This window comes from Oxyura jamaicensis, chromosome 4, assembly GCF_011077185.1.
Source record: "Oxyura jamaicensis isolate SHBP4307 breed ruddy duck chromosome 4, BPBGC_Ojam_1.0, whole genome shotgun sequence".
NCBI classification, from domain to species: Eukaryota; Metazoa; Chordata; class Aves; order Anseriformes; family Anatidae; genus Oxyura; species Oxyura jamaicensis.
In genome coordinates, this window is record NC_048896.1 from 77,474,344 (window position 1) to 77,493,276 (window position 18,933).

General features: G+C 37.1%; 1 protein-coding gene across 1 annotated transcript; it reads right to left on the minus strand.

Moving 5' to 3' along the window:
• Nucleotides 1-23: 23 nt before the first annotated feature.
• PI4K2B (phosphatidylinositol 4-kinase type 2 beta) lies at nt 24-18,051 on the minus strand. The gene is made up of 10 exons (XM_035324766.1): nt 17,729-18,051; nt 15,115-15,272; nt 9,999-10,199; nt 9,350-9,481; nt 7,879-8,032; nt 6,833-6,900; nt 6,385-6,484; nt 4,932-5,065; nt 3,804-3,863; nt 24-1,713 (listed from the first exon to the last, which is right to left on the minus strand). Exons 1-10 carry the CDS (start codon nt 17,943-17,945, stop codon nt 1,540-1,542), a joined length of 1,398 nt encoding a protein of 465 aa, XP_035180657.1. The 5' UTR covers nt 17,946-18,051; the 3' UTR covers nt 24-1,539.
• Nucleotides 18,052-18,933: the final 882 nt, after the last annotated feature.

Genomic DNA, 18,933 nt, shown 5'->3' on the forward strand with positions numbered 1-18,933 from the left:
AGGCAACATCGAAGCCAAAAACCTGTGCATTTTCAACTATGACATTTATTTTCTTCAGTAGGAGGTCTTGTACATAAATACCTTCTTTAAATTTTAATAAACTGTTTGGATAAAAACAAATCATGGAAAGTTTATAAAGGTGGTCATTTCAGTCTCATTTTGAACTCCACCACACAGTAAGTTTTACATTTAAGGCTTAAACAATTCAGTTAATCATGTGAATTGCTAACATGCTACATTAATATTTACATCCACTCAAAATTATATAAAATACAAGCATTTTATTATTTGAGTTCAACAGTATTGCTTAGAATTACAAAATACAGCAATGTCTGAAATACTGAAGGTTTCATAAAAGCAGCAATTTTTCTCCCGTTCCCAGTCTTCACTGTCCAGAAAATTAACAAAATATTTATCATGTAACACAAGCCATGGCTCCAGAAGCATGACCATCAAGTCTTACGACACAACTTAAACAAATGAAAATTGGCAAATAAGCATGACATTGCTAAGAGTCCAATTATAAGTCTCTGTGCTCTATGTATTACAGTATTTTTTTTTTCCAGTCAAAAAATAATAGTGTGTTTGGATAGAAATTCAGAAGGCAGACAGGCTTTGAGATGAATAGTGCTTCTGTCATTAACAGTGAAGAACCACTTTGGTGACTGATGAACACATTTATATTCATATTGAGAATCCAACCTGTAACATTGTGCAATTCTTCTTCATAGATCCATCACAACAAAAAATCTCACATTTTCCATACCTGTAAATTAAATACACGAGTTCTAAAAGCTACAGGTGAAGTTTCACCCTTTGAAATGTACACTCAGTTCATTTTGTCACAGTAGAAACTGTGTGTACTTACTGGGGATGAATTTTGCTATAATTCAACTGAAAACTATTTAACCATTTTTGGTCCCCATGTGCAAAAAAAAAAAATCTACATGAAGCATATTTTCCTTTCTCCCTTTCTTTCACTTGTGTCTCCATAGCAGGGTTTTTTTATTATTATTATTTTCCTTAAGTGCATGACTTTTTTCAAGTAACTAGCCTATGAAAAAAATCTATAAACAGCTTAAAACATCAGGAAGAAATTCCAAGGAAAAGCATTTTCACAAAGATAACATTCTGCACTTTTTTTTTTTTTAAGAGCATATAAAAAGAAATTGATAGGGTATAGATTCTCACATTTATACTAAACAAAAAGAATTCTGGTTGTATTCAAAAGTAGTTTCTCAGCATATGCAAACTGTGCATCTTCCCTTTAGTATTATTCAGAATACATTAATTTAGCCTATAAAAATACAGTATGGACAAGTTCTTCTCATTCCCTGACATATGAATTCACAATTTTGACACAAAAATTGTAAACTTATTACATTCAAAATACATTTCTTAAGTCTTTTAGAATTTAAGTACTGAGGTGTCGGCAGTCAGAGCTCTTGGTATACAGCAGAAGTACATTATTGCAGAGCCTTTACACAGAAGTAGCTTATTACAGTTAGAGAAGCTTACTCTTCCCATATATTTCTGTTGCTACCAGGAGGAAAAGAAAGGCTTCCTGCTATGAAAAGTCTGTGTGAATGCATTACTCAGATGAACAATTCGGCCCTGACTTCCAGTGCTACTTCGCTCCACAATCACACGTGGCATCTGAACAAGCTGAATGGGACTTTTTCCATCCTTTAACGCCTGAGTAAGGTTTAGTATCTAAAAGAGTAAAAGCAGGTAAGGTGAGGGCACACAAATTAATCTGTGGCTAACAGGCTTATAGGTTATGCTGTCACTCATTGTACTCAATAACACAGTCTTCTACAGAATTGATTAATCAATTCCAAGTAGAAATACCTTATTTGGTAACATTATGGCATCCTACTGCTATTTGACTATCTTACTCTTTAATTATGTTAATCCTCTTTCAATTTTTAGAAAGTATTACAGACAAATCTATAAGTAAATTATTACTTCCAAATCTTCAATGTTCACTACCTACCCTGATAATTTACTCCATATTCAATATTATCCTTATGGTAAACTAAAGCAAGTATTCAAATTCAGTTTTGCTGACATACTTGCATTAGCCGTAATCTCACCCCCTTTTTTCCCACTCTAGCACAATGTCTCTTTCCTTGTGCAACTCACTGACCTTTTGCTCATTCCATGCTTCCATAGCTGAAGAACCCTGACAGAAAATCCTTAGCTTGGCTTAATGCAAATCAGCTCTTCTAGAAACTCCACGTTTTACTTACATTTCCTAAGTTCTAAGGCAATCCTCCGTAAGTCTGCATTACTTGGTTGCATAATTGCTATATTCTTGAGATTTTTTCCCTTGCTTCACAACAACATACTTCTACGTACTTTCAGTTCCTCAGATTTAAAGTCACCTGAAGCCTGACATACAAGATACATTGTTCTTTATCATTCTTACATTTATCTCCTAGATTCTTCTTTTTTAACAACGTATTTTAACAGGTATTTTGGCTATCATGCCAAACATTTTTAACTAAAGATTACTATCTTCTTTCATAATCAATCTAGTTATCCAACTTTTCTACAACTTGAGACATACTTTGGTTTTTACACCAAGAGCAAGTCTAAATATCATTGCTAGAAGGCATCATTTGCAGTGACATATTCTTGCAAAGGTAGAAAAGTTTTTTTTAACTTCTCTGCTGAAATCCACCTCAAGAAAAACATTGGAAGAAAGGGTCCAGATTCAGCCTTTTTAGGGGGAAATTAGTTTAGGCATCCTTAGCTAGATCTCTCTCAGTTATAGAGATTAGCTTTTTCCCTGTAGCTTTATCTTAAATAACAGATTCCCTGTAGCCAATCGACTCATCACAAAAAAGCCACTTAACCCAGCTTAAGATGGATGAATACTTCAGCGTACTTCCAGCAACTGCACAAACTTCTCCAAATAATTATTTCAGAAATAACTATTAATAATTAAATGGAATGAGATTTGATGGCTTTTAGCCAAAACACACAACTAATGATAACCGAGACTATGTTTGACCAAGAACAGTAGTCTTGTGCAAGGCACTTCCTGATATAGGAAACAAGGTGAGATTAAGCCACTCCTGGAACTGTGAATGTCTGGCTTTAAAGTACCCATGTTGAATTTAAGAACACAGAAGTTAGTTTCAGTAAATTCAGGGCAAAAAAAGGCTATTAATTCATCTAGTCAAATTCCCTTGTTTTCACAAATCACTGGTTTATGCCTAGCTTACTCCAGAATGAATTGAATTAAAGTTTTAACTCAAGCTTGCTTTCTAGCATATCAAACCAATTTTAAAGCAGCAAAGAGATGGAGAAAACTTCTTCCTCCCTTGCTTCAGTGTTCTTTAAAAAAAGGCTCAATTGTCACCAAATTTCTCATCTGGAAATACCGGAGTTACTTTGCTAATCACTGGTTCTGACATCTGCTTGGATGAAGAAATTTTATTAACTCATTTCTTCCTTGTAAGACATCAATGAAGTTAATCCTCCAAAATTAAGTCACATTTAGTAACTTACCTAAATATCCCACCATTTTTAGTGGATTTTAGTGGACCACTTTAGTGGATTGTTTTTTAAAATACCTTCTATGCATATGCAGATATGTACACCTCCATTTCCTCATTAGTCTCATTAATCCATTATTAGTCCATTTCCTCCAATTAGTCTTAGATGAGAAGACCTTCAAGTGTCTTTCAACTGTATAGGAGTTTGTGTCCCCCCCACCCCTGAGATGTAACAATCAACATCTGAGAAGCAATGACAAATTAAATATATATATATATTTTAAAATGCAGTCTTACCTGCCCCCTCATAACAGACATTTGGTTTTCAAAAGTAGCCTTATCAAATCCTTTATCCGTCTTTATTAAAAACAAAAAAAGACAGTTACTATAGGAAATGACCCATTTGTTTTCAGCTATGCGTTTGGCATGCAAATTAATCAAGTTCATCTTATGCATAGTCATATTTGCCAAGACAATAAATTTCAGAAGAACCCACTTATTGCAGAAATTTGCATATATGAAAACAATTTACCATATCATAAAAGTAGATTAAATCAATACCACTTAAGCCAGCTTACCTATGCATTAAATGCCAGTGTTAAACTACTTGGACCCACACCTTTATTCTGCAAATGGAATACCACTTCCTCCTCCAGTTTTATTAAATCCTTCAAATTCTACTGGGTTTAACAGAAAACCCAGAGTCACTTTGAATGCAGCTGAGTCAGATGCAAATATTAGTGGCAGCATTTCAGGATCTAGCTTTGAAGTTACTGCTGCATTTTCATTAAGTTTGAAATTACATATTTTTTTTCCATCCTGTTCAAGTGGAATAACCCAAACGGTCATGAGATACATTAGTGAATTTTACAAGTTCTCTACCAAAACACATCATTGTTTATGGAATGTTTCAGACAAGGAGATTCCATTACACGTCAGTGTTGTAGCACCGTTTCAGTATCTTCAACATAAATTTGACAAAAATGTCACTTGAAAACTCATTTAAAATAACAACGGTCAAGATTTCAGTATCAGCTTTACACAAAAAAAGTATGTGAAATTAAGTATATAAAAGGTATACAGGTACTGTCAGTTATATTAAATGTAAGATTTCTTGGGCTGATACAATATAAGTGTATACATACTACAGAGGTATGTTAAATGGAATCCTTACATATATTTGTGATATAAAAATTAACTAGCTTTAATTATGTGATACTTAAATACATAAAAACATAATTATGTTTTCAGATGGGCTGATTAGTCACAACAGTGACAGTTTCCTCTAATTATGTAAACCCATGCCAGTGTTAAAGCTACTTCATGGCATACACAAGTTAAGATTATAAAAAGAAAAAACAGCTAATACTTGCAATGGAACAGTTAGACACTACACTAACGCCAAATTCCAGGCACCCTACTCACCTTAAATAGTTCATGAAGATCTTCACAAAGATCCTGTACGAAATTCATATCAGAGATGCGAGGAAGAACTAAGTCTCTGGTCTCCTGAGAGAAGGGAACTTGTGCTTGAGGAAGCCAAGCCCAGTGAAAGGGATCTAAATGGAGGTAAAACATGTATTCAGATTAACAACTGACAAAAATTAAATTTTTAAATGCTTACCACCGCTGTGTTCCCTCCTGAAAGTTCTCAGTAACACACGCTTTTTCACAGCATTGCCTGTTACTCCACATACCTCATCTGGCTGCAATTATAAAAGTAACTACTTATCACAGAATCACAGAATAGTCTAGGTTGGAAGAGACCTACAAGATCACCTAGTCCAACCTCTGACCTAACGCTAACCTCTAACCTAACTTTTTTTCCCAAACAGTGAAAACATATTTTAGTATTTAGTTTAAGCGATAACTAAATACTGTAAACAGAAGTAGAGGCTTTCTCCTCGTGCAGTAATGAAATTTTCTCTGGAATAAAATACTGGCTACAATCAGAAATCTTTCAGATGTTTTCATACTCAAGAACCAAGAAGTACCTATTTTTAAGTATTTTGTTTTTACTAAGATGCCTTCTTCTAAGTACACTGAGAAAAATATTCTGAATTTTTCACGTTGCTGCTATTAATAAGATTTTTCAAAGGAAGGCAAGCATTGCTGCGTTTCCTCCTACCTGTAAGGGAAGGAGGTATTGCCATGTCTGCAGAATTGACTGTAGTAGAGAGATACCTGGAACAGCGGCTACTGAGTATCAAGATGTCTAGGACTACAGGGAGCTGTGAGGAGGGTAATTAGCTAGCCTTTTACCCACAACACTATCCCACACTTAAGTCATAATTACCTGTTTGGCTAATAGCTCAGACGAATAATTGTAAGCCCTGCCAGGTACTTCCCTCTAAACTCTAAGTAGTCAGAGATGTTTTCAGATGCAATCTAGATTTATTAGAAACGTCAATATCCAATCTGCTTGGCCACAGTATTAACTGGAGATTACTAAGCTAAAGCTGAAGACAACTAAAAATAACATGGAGATTGTCTGCTTATTCACTTATAACAATACCCTTAAAATACATTTGAAATAGAAAATTTGCCATTAGAGAGACAATTTGCATATCTTTACAATCAAGTCATTTTCTATGACATTAGGAGAAAAATGTGAGAAACACTGGTATTTTTTCAGTTCCACTACCAGTTCACACAGTTTTAAGGGTTAAAAGAAAGACACATTAACAAGGATGAAACCGCACATGACATTGCAGATATACAATTTGTTGCTAACTTTCTGAAGTAAAGTACGCTATTATTTAAAGATTCAATATATAATTACAGTGATGGGTTATAATAGTAAGAAACTATGAAACCAGACTGCAGATACTTATTTAGAAGTTACTCTCCCAAAATTATTGAAGAATGCAATACTTACACGCCCTCCACTCATCAGGATGCTTAAAAGGAAATGCTAAGCCATTGTCAATTGCAGCAATTTTAATAGTAGATTCTTCAGTTACAGTCCACTGGATATCCTAGGGAAAGAATATTTCAAAGGGATGCTTATGTGCTTACAAAAATAGTGATATATATTAAAATACAAATACGAGATAAGCAGCATAGAAATAGCTGTAGAAATGCACTTAAACAGCTGACAGTTTTATTACCATAGTCCAAACTAGTAAAGAAAAAAAGAACAAAAATAACTTCCAGCAGTGCTCTATTCAGACAAGTCTAATCCAAATAGCTTTTCCATTCACTTTGCCTAGAATAATTTGCAGTATCAGATTTCTTAAGACTATGTACCAGGATTAAAGCCATTTACTTAATCCCAGGCAAAAACAAGATACAGAACAATTCAGAGCATTTCAGAATATTCTTACCTTATCTGACAGATCGGGCCCATCATCTTGTTTTTCATACCTGACTAACCAGTTATCATTACCTCTGTCTTTAAACAAGAAAATGCATGTAACATGTCATTTACAAAGTAATCAGCGTCTAAAATTATATAGAAAGACTAATACTGTAAACTGAGGCTTTACCAAAGGAGTCAGGCAAAACTGTTCACGCTCCCCACTCCCCCAACCCCCAAAATCAACACGTTTTACCTTTAATAAAACCTTTATGGTAACTGATTTGCTCGAATGACTGAAAATTTACCAAGCATTCTTAACTATATATTACTTCTTTAGGTTCCCTAACTGGATGAATATACAATAAAACATCAATAAATAAATATCCTCTCATGCTGGCGTGCCTGAAGAACACTAAAAATGCACACAAAGGAAACACTTCGATAAAACTGCCTTTGTGTTTTAGAGGAAAAATAAATCACCTACAAAGTCAAAAGAAGAATCTCAGCCTCCGAGTGAAAGAAACGTGAACCCAGGAGAACAGAGACACATCACAGTCGTACTTCAGTGCCTGGTCACAATGAATACAAAGCATTTTGCACTGATGTGAAAGTGTGTTGTTAATGGTATCCAGCTTAGCAGAAAAGGAATGGTAGTTGTGGCTTCTCTTATCCTTCCTGAAACCCCACCATCCCTTATCCTAATTTGGGGGAAACAGCTAGTTAATAGCCTACTGACATAACTGAAGTATAATGAAAGAAGCATTTGTTTTTGAATTCTTAAATTAAATAAAAACATTGTTTGGATAGAGTAATTCTAATATTTAATGTTGATCCAACAAAAGGTTGCTGTTGATCCAACACAAAGTTGTTTGGATTTTGTCATATTCTAATATGTAATGTTTGCATCTGAAGTTTTGCAGTTTTTAAGAGGTTTTAAATGCAGCATTCTGGCCTTCACTTGCAAGACAAACATTTGAAATGCATTAAAGCCTTCATTGATAGCTTTCAGTCAGCATTATTTACGATTTCTGTATCGAGAGAATAGGGACATACTGCAGGACACTATGATACCTGTATTTCTGATGACATAATCTAAGATAACCAATCTTTCAAACTGTGACTGGAATTCTTTCCGTGTGTTTTCAGGTAAAGGATCAGTTTCAAACTTCCTGAGCCAGTAGTCAGCTTCCTTATATCCTTCAACAAACAGCTGGAAGGAGCCAACCTGAAACATTAATGAACTGTATTTGTAAAACATTCCCACATAGGCCCATTTAAATAATTTTAACATTAGCAGAAAAAATGGTGATACACTTTCAAAGTACAGAACACTGGAAATATTACACAGAACCACCTCACAGGAGTGATGTACATATAAAAAAAGATTAAGTATATTCTTTTTCACTCCTAAATTCCTAAAAAAAAAAATCTATCATTAGGATTTTTTTTGTTTGGTTTCTTTCTTAATGTGTTTAAGTACTCAATGAGTTTACCAGGAGCATAGCCAGACAAGCCAACATAAATGAACGTCTGGTATTATGAGCAATACTTCAAGCAAAGAGGAAGAAATAGAATCTATTCTCTTTTATTGTGAACAGTTGGCTCACCAGTTCATAGGAAACTCACCAAAATTTACAGCAGAAAAATCTTCCTCTCTGAAAAGCTTGTATGTTCATTGATGAGACCAGCAGCTTTGGTTATTTTTTTTTTCAAGATAGATACTTTTTGCATGAAATGCCTGAAATACGTTTCCCAAGAGTCCAAGGAATAAAACTACAGATTGAATAGACTCCATATGTGTGGGCAACAGCAAAGATGCTCAAGATTAAAATTCAAAAGAGGGATTATATTTGAGACATAAAATGCAGAGAGATGCACACATGCTGAGATGTGGATGAATATACAGTGTCGAGTAACCATGCTTATACAAGCTTGCATAACATGTGCCACATGAATCAAAAGTGCTGGAAATGACAAGTACCAAAGCTGTACATAATCTGTGTTTTAAAAGATCAGGAGTAGACACTCTGGTGAGATTCTGGGGATACAAGAAAGATGTGAGGTTTTTGTCAGTTAAGTAATGTACACAAGAAGGAAGGCAGGATGAACGTAACAAGAAAAGACACCTAAAAGAAGAAAAACAAACAGAAGGGAGAGAAAGATTTAGGAAATATGAAGGAATTAGATAAATACCAATGGGAGAAACAATTACGTAATATAAAAAAAAATAGACACAGAAGGGAATGTCAGTAAACAGTCAAGAAAAGCAGAAAGAGAGAGGTACAATATTTTAATGTGCTTTTCTCCTCCAACAGAAAATCTAGACTGCAAACTGATATAAAAATTGGCTAGATCATAAATATAGTCTAGGAGAAGAAATGATGTAAGTGGTCAGATTTTGCCTAGTAACAGTTGTATCAACCATCAATCATTCAGAAATAGTTTTTAAATAGGCAACAAGATTTTTCTTCTACTCTTTAAGGGTTTTTTATTATTCAAGGCTTTGTATGATTAAGCACAGATCACTTATCTTTAATCTTACCTTAGGAGGTAGTCCAATTCGATTAAATTTTTTACCAACTTTTGGCACTTTCTCTAAAGCGTATTTTTTTCCTCTTGACTTTGCACGATCTATTGCACTGTAATTAAAGGTCTCACTGACAAGCCAGACAACCTTAAAATATGAAAACATATCCATTACAAATGTTAAGAACACAGCACAGTTCTTTATCATTTTATTTATAGATTGGCTCAGTTGCCAAGAAAGCAAAAAGGAAACATCAGGCATTTCCAACATGCAGGTTTTATAGGAAAAGGTAAATGTTGGCTATTTTACATATCACAAACAGAAATGTGATGACATTTAAACTGGTATCTTTATATGCTTCTATTTGCAATCCTGATGCTTCATAACAAATGACAAAGCACAAAACCAGAAGAAAATACTAAAAGCTAAAGAAGTTCCAACAACAACAAAAAAAGAATTAAGCTCTCAAACTTACCCTTTAAAACAAAAAACATACAGTCACTGTTTCTATAGTAAACCACTGTGCACTAGGACTTGCAATAGTTTGTAATTGACTCAGGATTACTGCATGATACACAAAGATGTCTTCACAACCACAGTCCAGAGACTGACACATCTGTGCCTGTATATTTGCATTCAATAATTTATGTATTTGAACTTTTACCTTAGTTTTGGGTACAACTCCTAGCCCCAGCTTGTCATCTACAAGATAGGCACCAGCTTCAGAGAGATATCCCTGATTTGGAACGAGGCAGCCTCTGCCAAAGCAGCAAGGACAACAAATCTTGTGAAAATATTTGGTCCATTTTGGATTTAGATGTCCATAAGGCTCTTCAGATTTTGGTTTGAATACTCCAATAGTTTTCTAGGATAAATAATATAAAACTAAACTATGAATGCTTTAAGTTGCACAATATTAATTAATATTAATACTTTCAGTTAAATAGTTTTTGAAATAATTTTAAATACTAAACATTACATTTTACAATTACTCTTTTTTAGGTAACATCATAAAACTAACAAAAGACATAAAAAGACGATAATATAGGTCTAATAAATAAAAAAGATTATAATAGATCTAATAAAAATATATCAAATATATCAAATAGATGCATCACTGAATGCTTTTCTAGAAGTAGTACAAATTCAAATTAAACTCTCCATAAAATCAAACTCTCCAGAAACTCTCCAGAAAAATCAAAACCAGCTAACATTTACTAGTTTTACAAAATTAAAAAGGACTTCACTTTAGAATAGAAAAGAGCTTTTAAGAGTAGCTTCAAAAAGCAGTTTCAGCCTGATTGATTGATTAGATATTCCAGACAGAGAGAAAATGGTTCCAGGAAAGCAACAAATATACAAAATGCAAGTAATCAAGTGTTACATTTTATATTTTGTATTCATTTTATTTATTGCTTTTAGTTAGAATAGATCAAAATAAAAAACTGCACTTTGCAATTCCAACGAGTGGTATAATTTACTACTGCTGTAGATGTTGTGACTCCAAGCTGACAATTCATGTTATCAGCCACTATTTCCATTGAAGACATTGAGCCAAAGCTTAAAATTACTCCAAGTACTGTGTCCAGTTTTGGACATTATGCTTCAAGAAATCTGTGAACTAAATGGAGAAAATTGAAAAAAAACAACGAGCATAAGCAGAAAAATGTGAATAATGAAAGATTGTATGAACTGAAATTGTTTAGTCTAAAGAACAGAAAATGGGACACAAAATGAACCATGCAACAGCTTGCTACAGTGAAACAAATAACACAAATAACTGTTAGAGAAACAATAAATCATATGCTTAAAACCCAGCAGATAAAATACAAAGAAAAACTCTCTTGAACCAGACTGGAGCAAACTTCTGGGTTGTGCTGTCTCCAAAACAGGATGCCGCTAAGAACAGGTTAGCCATGCATTCATCAGGAATCCTGTTAATGCCTGTGCTGTAAAGCAGGATTGTCTTAAAGATGATTTCTCAAGGTGCCTCCTACACGTTTCTATATTTGTTAACCTCAAACCGCAAGATTCTTATTACACTGAAATATATAACCTTCCAATTACATCTGATAAACTCTAGCCTAATGCATAAAGTCCATGCAACAACCCTTCTATAGCTCAAGTTAAATGCTGGAGAAATGCAGTATTTTCATTCTTCCTCACTAGAATTTGATTTACTTAGCATGGTCCTATCTAATAAATATTGAAAACAACCATTTAAAATATTTTCACGTTAGTTTTTCTGAATCTTTACAAAAAAAAAAGTGTCTCTCTCTGCCATAGCACAGTTTCATAGCTGTTTTACACTGCAAGTCATAAATAAGTTTGCTGGCTGTCAGAAACTAGCATCCTTCTCTGTGAACTGCCAGTTCTGCTGGATTACGGAGATGAACCAGCTAGTTGTTCTGGACCTGCCTTTAACCCTGCTTTGGACAAGATTAGCTACAGAGAATTTGCTTCATTCCATATGTAAACAGAGTACACAAGCCACCAGACACTAGTGCAGCACCTGTCCTGCCCATCCAATTGGATTCATCCCATTAACTACCAGAACAAGAAAGTTACAAAATATCACTATTTCCATTCATCCTATTAAAATAAGCTTCCTATCAAGAGGGGTACAAAATAAAGTGACAAAAGTTCTCTTATGTTTTCAACATGCTGCTATCTACGATTCGAAGAATACCTTCAGAATCATGAGCAAATTCTATGCAAGTGAACATTTACTATTCAATCTAGGCCTCCACAAAAGGCTTTTTATGTTTACAATAAGCATTCTCTGTAATATGACAGTGCAGGATGCAAACCTATGTTCTCTGCACAGAATACACCAGTAATTGGCCTTTTAAAAAAGTCACAATGCTTTAGAAACTGAACTACTTGGTATGCTACTTTAGTCAAAACCCCAACGTTAGGTTTAGAATTGTTAAGAAGTTATTTAAATACTCCTGTTGAATCACATGTACCTGCCTGCTCAAAACAAAGCTAGCAGCTTTCTGTTTCCCAGAGACGCAGCGGTGTACGTGGCAGTATATGCCAAGCCATTCATGATCTCCTTTCTGAGTCGCTCTCTGGATAACACTTCCTGCAAACTGAACGTTTTAAGGAGCTTAGCTCATTCCAGCACTCGCCTGGACCACACTGTGCTGTAGCATCAAATCTAGATATGGTTTTCAGGTTTTCCCTGAAGTTAGAGACACTGATGTTGAGGACCAAAGTAAAACCAGACAGCTCAGTACACAGACAGCCCAGCAGGCCAGCCTTCATCGTGCAAGCCGAAACCAGTTTCTAGACTAGCTCCATTGACAGTACCAGTTAGCCAAGAGCTGAACGGTCAGAAACACCTTGCAGAAGAGTTTGTGTTTGCAGCAGACGCTCTCTTTTTCTTTCCTGGTTACATAGTGAGCAACGAATGAAGAAATATTCATCATTTAAGCAACAGGGCTGCTGAAGTACTGAACTGCTGCTTATCAGTATACGACTATGCCAATAAAACACACAAAGGTGATAATTTCAGTTAGACAATTTTAGTTTTATATTTCTGGAAGAATCAAATCAGTAAAATGAGCTGGTGGCAACATCTTAGCTCTAACTTGCTATTAGCGTAGGTAAACACTGCAGAAGCTGACCAGTAAGAAGGCTGAGAAGGCTTTTAATAAGCTCTTTCCCACATAACGAGAAGATTACTCAACAAGAGTAGGAGAAAGCAAGTCACAAAACTGGTCTGAAGTAGGATGATGCAACACTCTGTCAAACAGGACGTGAAATCCATTCTACAAACGGAAGTCACAGTACTGGCAGAATGAATTTTTTTAATCAGACCTGTAACATGGATAACAAATTTAGATAAGGTCTAAGCGCAAAATACCAAAGCAAAATTCAAAGTAAGCTAGGAATTCAGTATTATTCTGTCATGGTAGTAAATACTTTCATATTTTACAATGAAAGCTTACTGGCCTCCATAAAAAAAAAAATCACCGATTTTTTAGTTCAAGTCTTCACTTCTCCTAGACACATTCCCCACTTCCTACACGTCATTGATTTGAGAGGTGAGCAAGTCACTGCTGGGAACAAAACCAACACTTCACTGCAAAACAGAAATGAAACCAACTGAAACATCACATAAGAAACAAAGAAATAAGGCGCTCCATCCAAAATACTATGGTTACAAAAATGATGCTTCATTTCTCATTAACCCCTGGACACCGGTGAGCCTCAAGCATCTGCTGGTCAAAGAGATTTACATACATGGAGATATACAAGAATGACTTTTTCCCTATTGGCCCTAATTTTCAAAGAATAAAACACTTTGATTGCACAGCATTAAGAAAACTCCACTTAAGCAGTTTGAAAGCACTTTTAGCGTAACACTGTAGAAGCAAGTTAGGCAACAAATTCTTTAAAAAGTATTATACAAGTATCTGCTTCCTTACTTGATTAATATACAACAGAAAAAAAATCTAAGATGTAATCTTAATTTTAAAATATCTTTAAAAACAGTACACCATTTGAAAATGCATATATTAAATATACAAGCTGAAAACCAACAAAGAACTAAACCAGTGAAGTAGGGAAGGGACTTGAACTTAAAAAAAAGATGAAACTGAACAAATATCCATAAAAACAGCATTCTAGGCATAAATAAGAATCCCATAAACCGATTAGAGAAAAAAATATTTTATTCTTCCAATTTCAAAAAGAGAGACCTCCTCCTTCCCAACCTACTTTGGATGAAGGGCCTCATTGCTAACAAATGTTTCTGGAACACAAGAGCCTGAACTATAACATGCAGTTCTTGGATTTTCTAGAGGTAGTTCTACTACTTTATGTTAGAAATAAATTTAGAATGAGAACATACGTTATTCACATATTTATCTGAATTAAGTCAGGCAATCACTGACCCAAAAGCATAAAAGCCATCATCGGAAATCTGGCATTAAAACAAGCTGGACATCTATGAAAAGTAGGTGGCAGAACAGGAACATGTTCTGTACTGACCAATAATATGAGTAAATGCTAAAACAAAAATAAAGATAATCCCTAAACAAATGGGAAATAACCTTTTTGGAGATGCAGGAAATGATCTCGAAGGCGTTCTGAAAACCTAGGCACTTGAAGTGTTACAGCTTCCATGTCCACCTCGACTAGGATCTTCAGAATTAACAAACATCTACATCTATCTAAGACCAAAGATTGCTGATGGAACTTAAAGATAAAATTAGATATAGCAAATCAACAAAGGTATAGGGAATGGTCTTTTGGGCATTTGCTGAAAACATTACGGAGTCCTCCACTATTTGGAACAGGTCCATAAGCAAAGTATTTCTGATTTAAAGAAATAAATGTGAAAGTATGTTTGAAGTGTGACGTATGTCATCTTATTAAAGAATTCTACCCAGATGTTACTTTTCAAGCCATCTGTTCAGGTATCTAACTTCTTTGTCTCATAGTAACCTTAGGACACCTCTTTGATTGTACCATACCTATTTAAGGTACCATTTAATACTAAGGGAAAGAAAGGGAAACAAAAACTACCAAGTTAAGATTTAGCAGACAAGCATAAGTAAAAAGGCACATTTGGCTGTATCACTCATCTTGCCTGTCTACCAATCACATAGGAGCAAAGAGAAAAAAACATCCTAAATAAAAGACCATTATTTTTGGTATACCATAAAATATTAAGGAATTTAGGTAAAAGGCTTTTGGTTCAAAAGGACTTTATAAGTTTCATTTTAAATTAAGCGTTAGAATCTCTGAATTTGAAATATTTTGCTCACCCCTTTTGGGTCCTTAGCAAAGTAGCTCCCACTGGATCCTTGAGAGATTCTTTCTGGGAAAACTCCACACTCTATAGCTTGCTCTGCTCTCAGAATGATTTCTGCAAATTCTGGATCATCTAAAAACGTATTCATATCAACAGCGTGTCCTGTATGACCTGAAAAATAAGGAAATAAGCAATCTTAAGTTCAATTTGTACTAAAACTGAATAACAACATAAGTAAACACATAGAACTAATAGCTTTCCCTGCTAATGCCTTGTCAACAGCATGCTGAAAAACACAGCCCATTAAATCAGAGCAAACTTGCCCACTGATTTACCTACATCCAATAAACCTCAGCCAGATCTACAACACTTACAACACTCGAGACTACCCTTGCAAAGTGTTTATACTTTCCAATGATTTTTTAAAGATTTACTTACAGAATGAAGCCTTAAAAATGGAGACAAAAATCAAAAACACACATTAAAAAAAATACATGAATGCACTAAAGATTTACGTATCGCTTTTATTAAGATTTGTGTTCCTTTGCAAAGTCCATTATCCACTATTGGAATGGTATCACACTATCCAGTTCACAGCTTAGCTAGCATGTTCACTGACTGCTCCTAAGACACAACAATGCTATTCACAAAGCAGTATACTACACGTAGAGCTGACAAGTGGTATCCACATCCCAATCACGCATGGCATGCCATCACCATTCCAGCATTAAAGTATTACTACTTGCAGGACTTCTTCACACACTGACGGAGAGATCACCTCTGTGTAACTAAGAGCCGTTTAGAAACTTAACTAGCAAAGTTAAGTTAGAAAAGCAGTTGGCAAGTATTAATACTTCTGTTGCTCTTTAAACTTTTTCCAACCTTTTGTGCTAAAGTTTTTAAACTGGAGATTTCCAAAATGTATCTTTAGGCTGGCTTTCTCAGAGGTCAGTTTTTAATTCCTCGACATTCACTCCAGAAACGACCATAAGAACCCTTACTGTCTCGGGGAATATATCTTTCAGTCGTGTCTCTTCTGACATGAAAGAGAACTGCAGAAAGAATGTATTAAAAACAAAAAATAAAAAATTATTATGTTGTATGTTCAAGAGAAAAATATTTGAAACATAGGATTTGTTTGTGTTGCTACTGTGCTACTAGAAAGCCATCACTACGGCGATGGGGCGTACAAAAACATATGGCTGAAAACAAGGACATTGGCAGTTTTAAGAAGTTTCCTTTCAGTTTACCAATAGTCCCCAAGTGAAAATATGCCGCTTTACTCGGAACTGGTATCTGTTCAAAGTGGCAGGGTCTTCAAGTTGGCTTCCTTCTTCAAAGATTAAAATAATCAAATTTTCCACTGTGAAAACATGTAACATTCACTTCTTGTTTCTAGTACAGTCTCTCAACTTAGAGTTGTTGAGTGTTTAAGGTTCTTCTTGCAACAGCTGTGAAAATGACTCTTTTGAGTAAACTCCCATCTGGGAGACCATGGCTCACCCCCACAGTCTAACTGTCCATCTAACTCCTCTCAAGTTACTTCACACAAGGTCTGAGGCTGTGAAGCTGCTGTATTTGAATAAAGAAGACATCCCAAGGACACAAGGGCTGTCACCTAAGTGTACACCTCAACCTGTTCCTCCATTAAATTGGCAATGACATCCGCTAAACCAATATATTTTGTCAGTGTAGCATGGCAATTCCTTTAATACTGAACTTGCTTTACACTCTTAACATTAGTAAGAGGAGTCCCTTCAACCAATTCCATCTCTTCCTATGCATGTTCTGACCATAATTGTATTATGAGAAGAGTCTCAGTGTTGTAATAATAATCATGAATAACCTCTGGTGCATTTGTTCCACGTGACCCAGGGAACAGCAGGAAAGAACCCTGTACCTTCAAGTGTCTGACAGACAGAAAAGGCAAGGACAGGGAAACGAGACTGAGAAAAGATGCTGCTCTGAGATCCTACACAACCTTGGGCAGATCCCAAGAGCTCTGCATTCACCATCCTTACTGCACCAGCACGGCAAGCCACATGGCTCGTCTCCACTCTGAATCGTTAAGTCCTGCTTTCTTTTTTTTTTTTTTTCTTTTTTTTTTCCCTTATGGTTAAACACAGTACGCCAGCAAAAAACTCCCTATGCTACCAAGGAAAAGTTACTAGCATAGCATATTTTGCTCAGATTGGTGGGGAAGGGTTAGTGGGGTGTTTTTAAAATGAACTGGTCTTGCGAAAGAAACTTTCTTTTTAATCCTGTCTCTGGCAATAAATCCTATAGCATATTTAGAACAAATGCTAGCCAGTGCCATAAACCCTTTTCAGAAGAGCTAACCCCCAGGCGTACGTCTGTTTGCAAAGCCGTCGGGAAGCAGAAAGCTTGGAAGTCCGAGGAGAAGAAGCAAACAAGCTGTGTAGGTTATCACCTGGCACAGATACGTAACATCGGACAACAGCCGTGCTTATGCTTCTCAGTTTCATAACTGAGCCCGCGCGTTCCGGGTTTTTTACCCCATTCCTCTCGCTCTCCGAGGTGGGATTTCGAGCAAAGAAATTCACGGCAGACAAACGCCGGGAAGGTCCCAGGGCGGCCCGCAGCCCCCGCGGGGTGCCGGCACGTACCTGCGGCGCGGCGGGGCTCCCTGCCCCAGGAGGGCCGCAGGAGGGGCTCCTCCTCGCCATCCCCCTCGGCGCCTTCCTCCTCCTCCTCCTCCTCGTCCTCCCGCGGCTCCCCGCACAGCCTGACGGCCCCGCCGGGCGCTGCTCTGGTTCCGGCTGGCGGCCCGGCGTGAGGCGGAGGCTCGGCGAGGCGCAGCAGCGGCTCCTCGGGCTCCGCCATGAGGGGACGGGGACGGGGGAGGCGCCGCCGGGCTCAGGCCCCTCCGCCGCGCCCCATGGCGGCCTCGCCGCCACCGCCGGGCCCGCCGCCGCGCCGCGCATGCGCGCTGCCCGCCCCCGCCGCCTGACGGGGCCGGGGGCGGCTGAGGGAGACCCCGGGGGCCCCCTCAAGGCCCGGGGATCGCGGGTCCTGCGGTGAAACAGCGATCGGGAAACCGTACGGGGATGGGGAAGGGCCCGCTGTAGGTTATCTGGAAGGGGGAGCTGCCCGCAGGGTGCTGGGGCAGCAGCAGGTGCTAGGGAAACGGCGCTGTGAGGCAGCGCGGGGTGTTGGGGTGCGGCGCTGCGCGGCGCTCCTCGGGGAAATCGCACCTGCCGGCCTCAAAATGCTGGTCAGGCAACACAACAGCCCTGAAACGTCTCCTTTAGCTCCAAATATGGAGCTGGCTTGGCTCCTGGACACTAATTCCCACTCCCCAGCTCCTCTCCCACCTTACAAGATGTTCTGCACAGGCCACAGAGTGCCACTTCTAAAGGGAAGCAGGAAAGCAATGAGGGAAAACAACACGAGTGGTTTGTAATTGTTTGCACCTTCCCACAACCGTCCTGACGTTCTGTAACTGGAACAATTCAGTAAAGTATTCACTGAAGTGAAACCCATCAGACCGCACCAGACTGTGACCTGGACACAGCCTCAAGCATTCCCTATACAAGGGCACTCTTCCTCAGCACAGCACTCAACAGGCATTAGTGAAATACGGCACAGAAATACAAACTAAGAGTACCTTTACAAAGCTGAGATTCTGGGCTGTACGAGGCAGATCTTGGCTAAAACAATTGCATGTATTTGTTATTCATTATTCTCATAATTATTTATGCCTTAATGATTCATTCTGTACATTACCAGGATCATGGAAAGAAAATTACTTTGCTCAGTTACTAACAAAATAAAGCCTCGCTGAAATGCTTCACTTGTGTTTGTTTTGTCT

Excerpts from the sequence above, each read along its gene's own strand:
- PI4K2B (XM_035324766.1), bottom strand. The coding sequence starts at position 17,945 with ATGGCGGAGCCCGAGGAGCCGCTGCTGCGCCTCGCCGAGCCTCCGCCT. Across the intron at positions 9,482-9,998 it reads GAGTTGTACCCAAAACTAAG|GTTGTCTGGCTTGTCAGTGA; the intron begins GTAAAAGTTCAA and ends TCATATTTTAAG. Across the intron at positions 8,033-9,349 it reads GAATTGGACTACCTCCTAAG|GTTGGCTCCTTCCAGCTGTT; the intron begins GTAAGATTAAAG and ends TTAATGTTTCAG.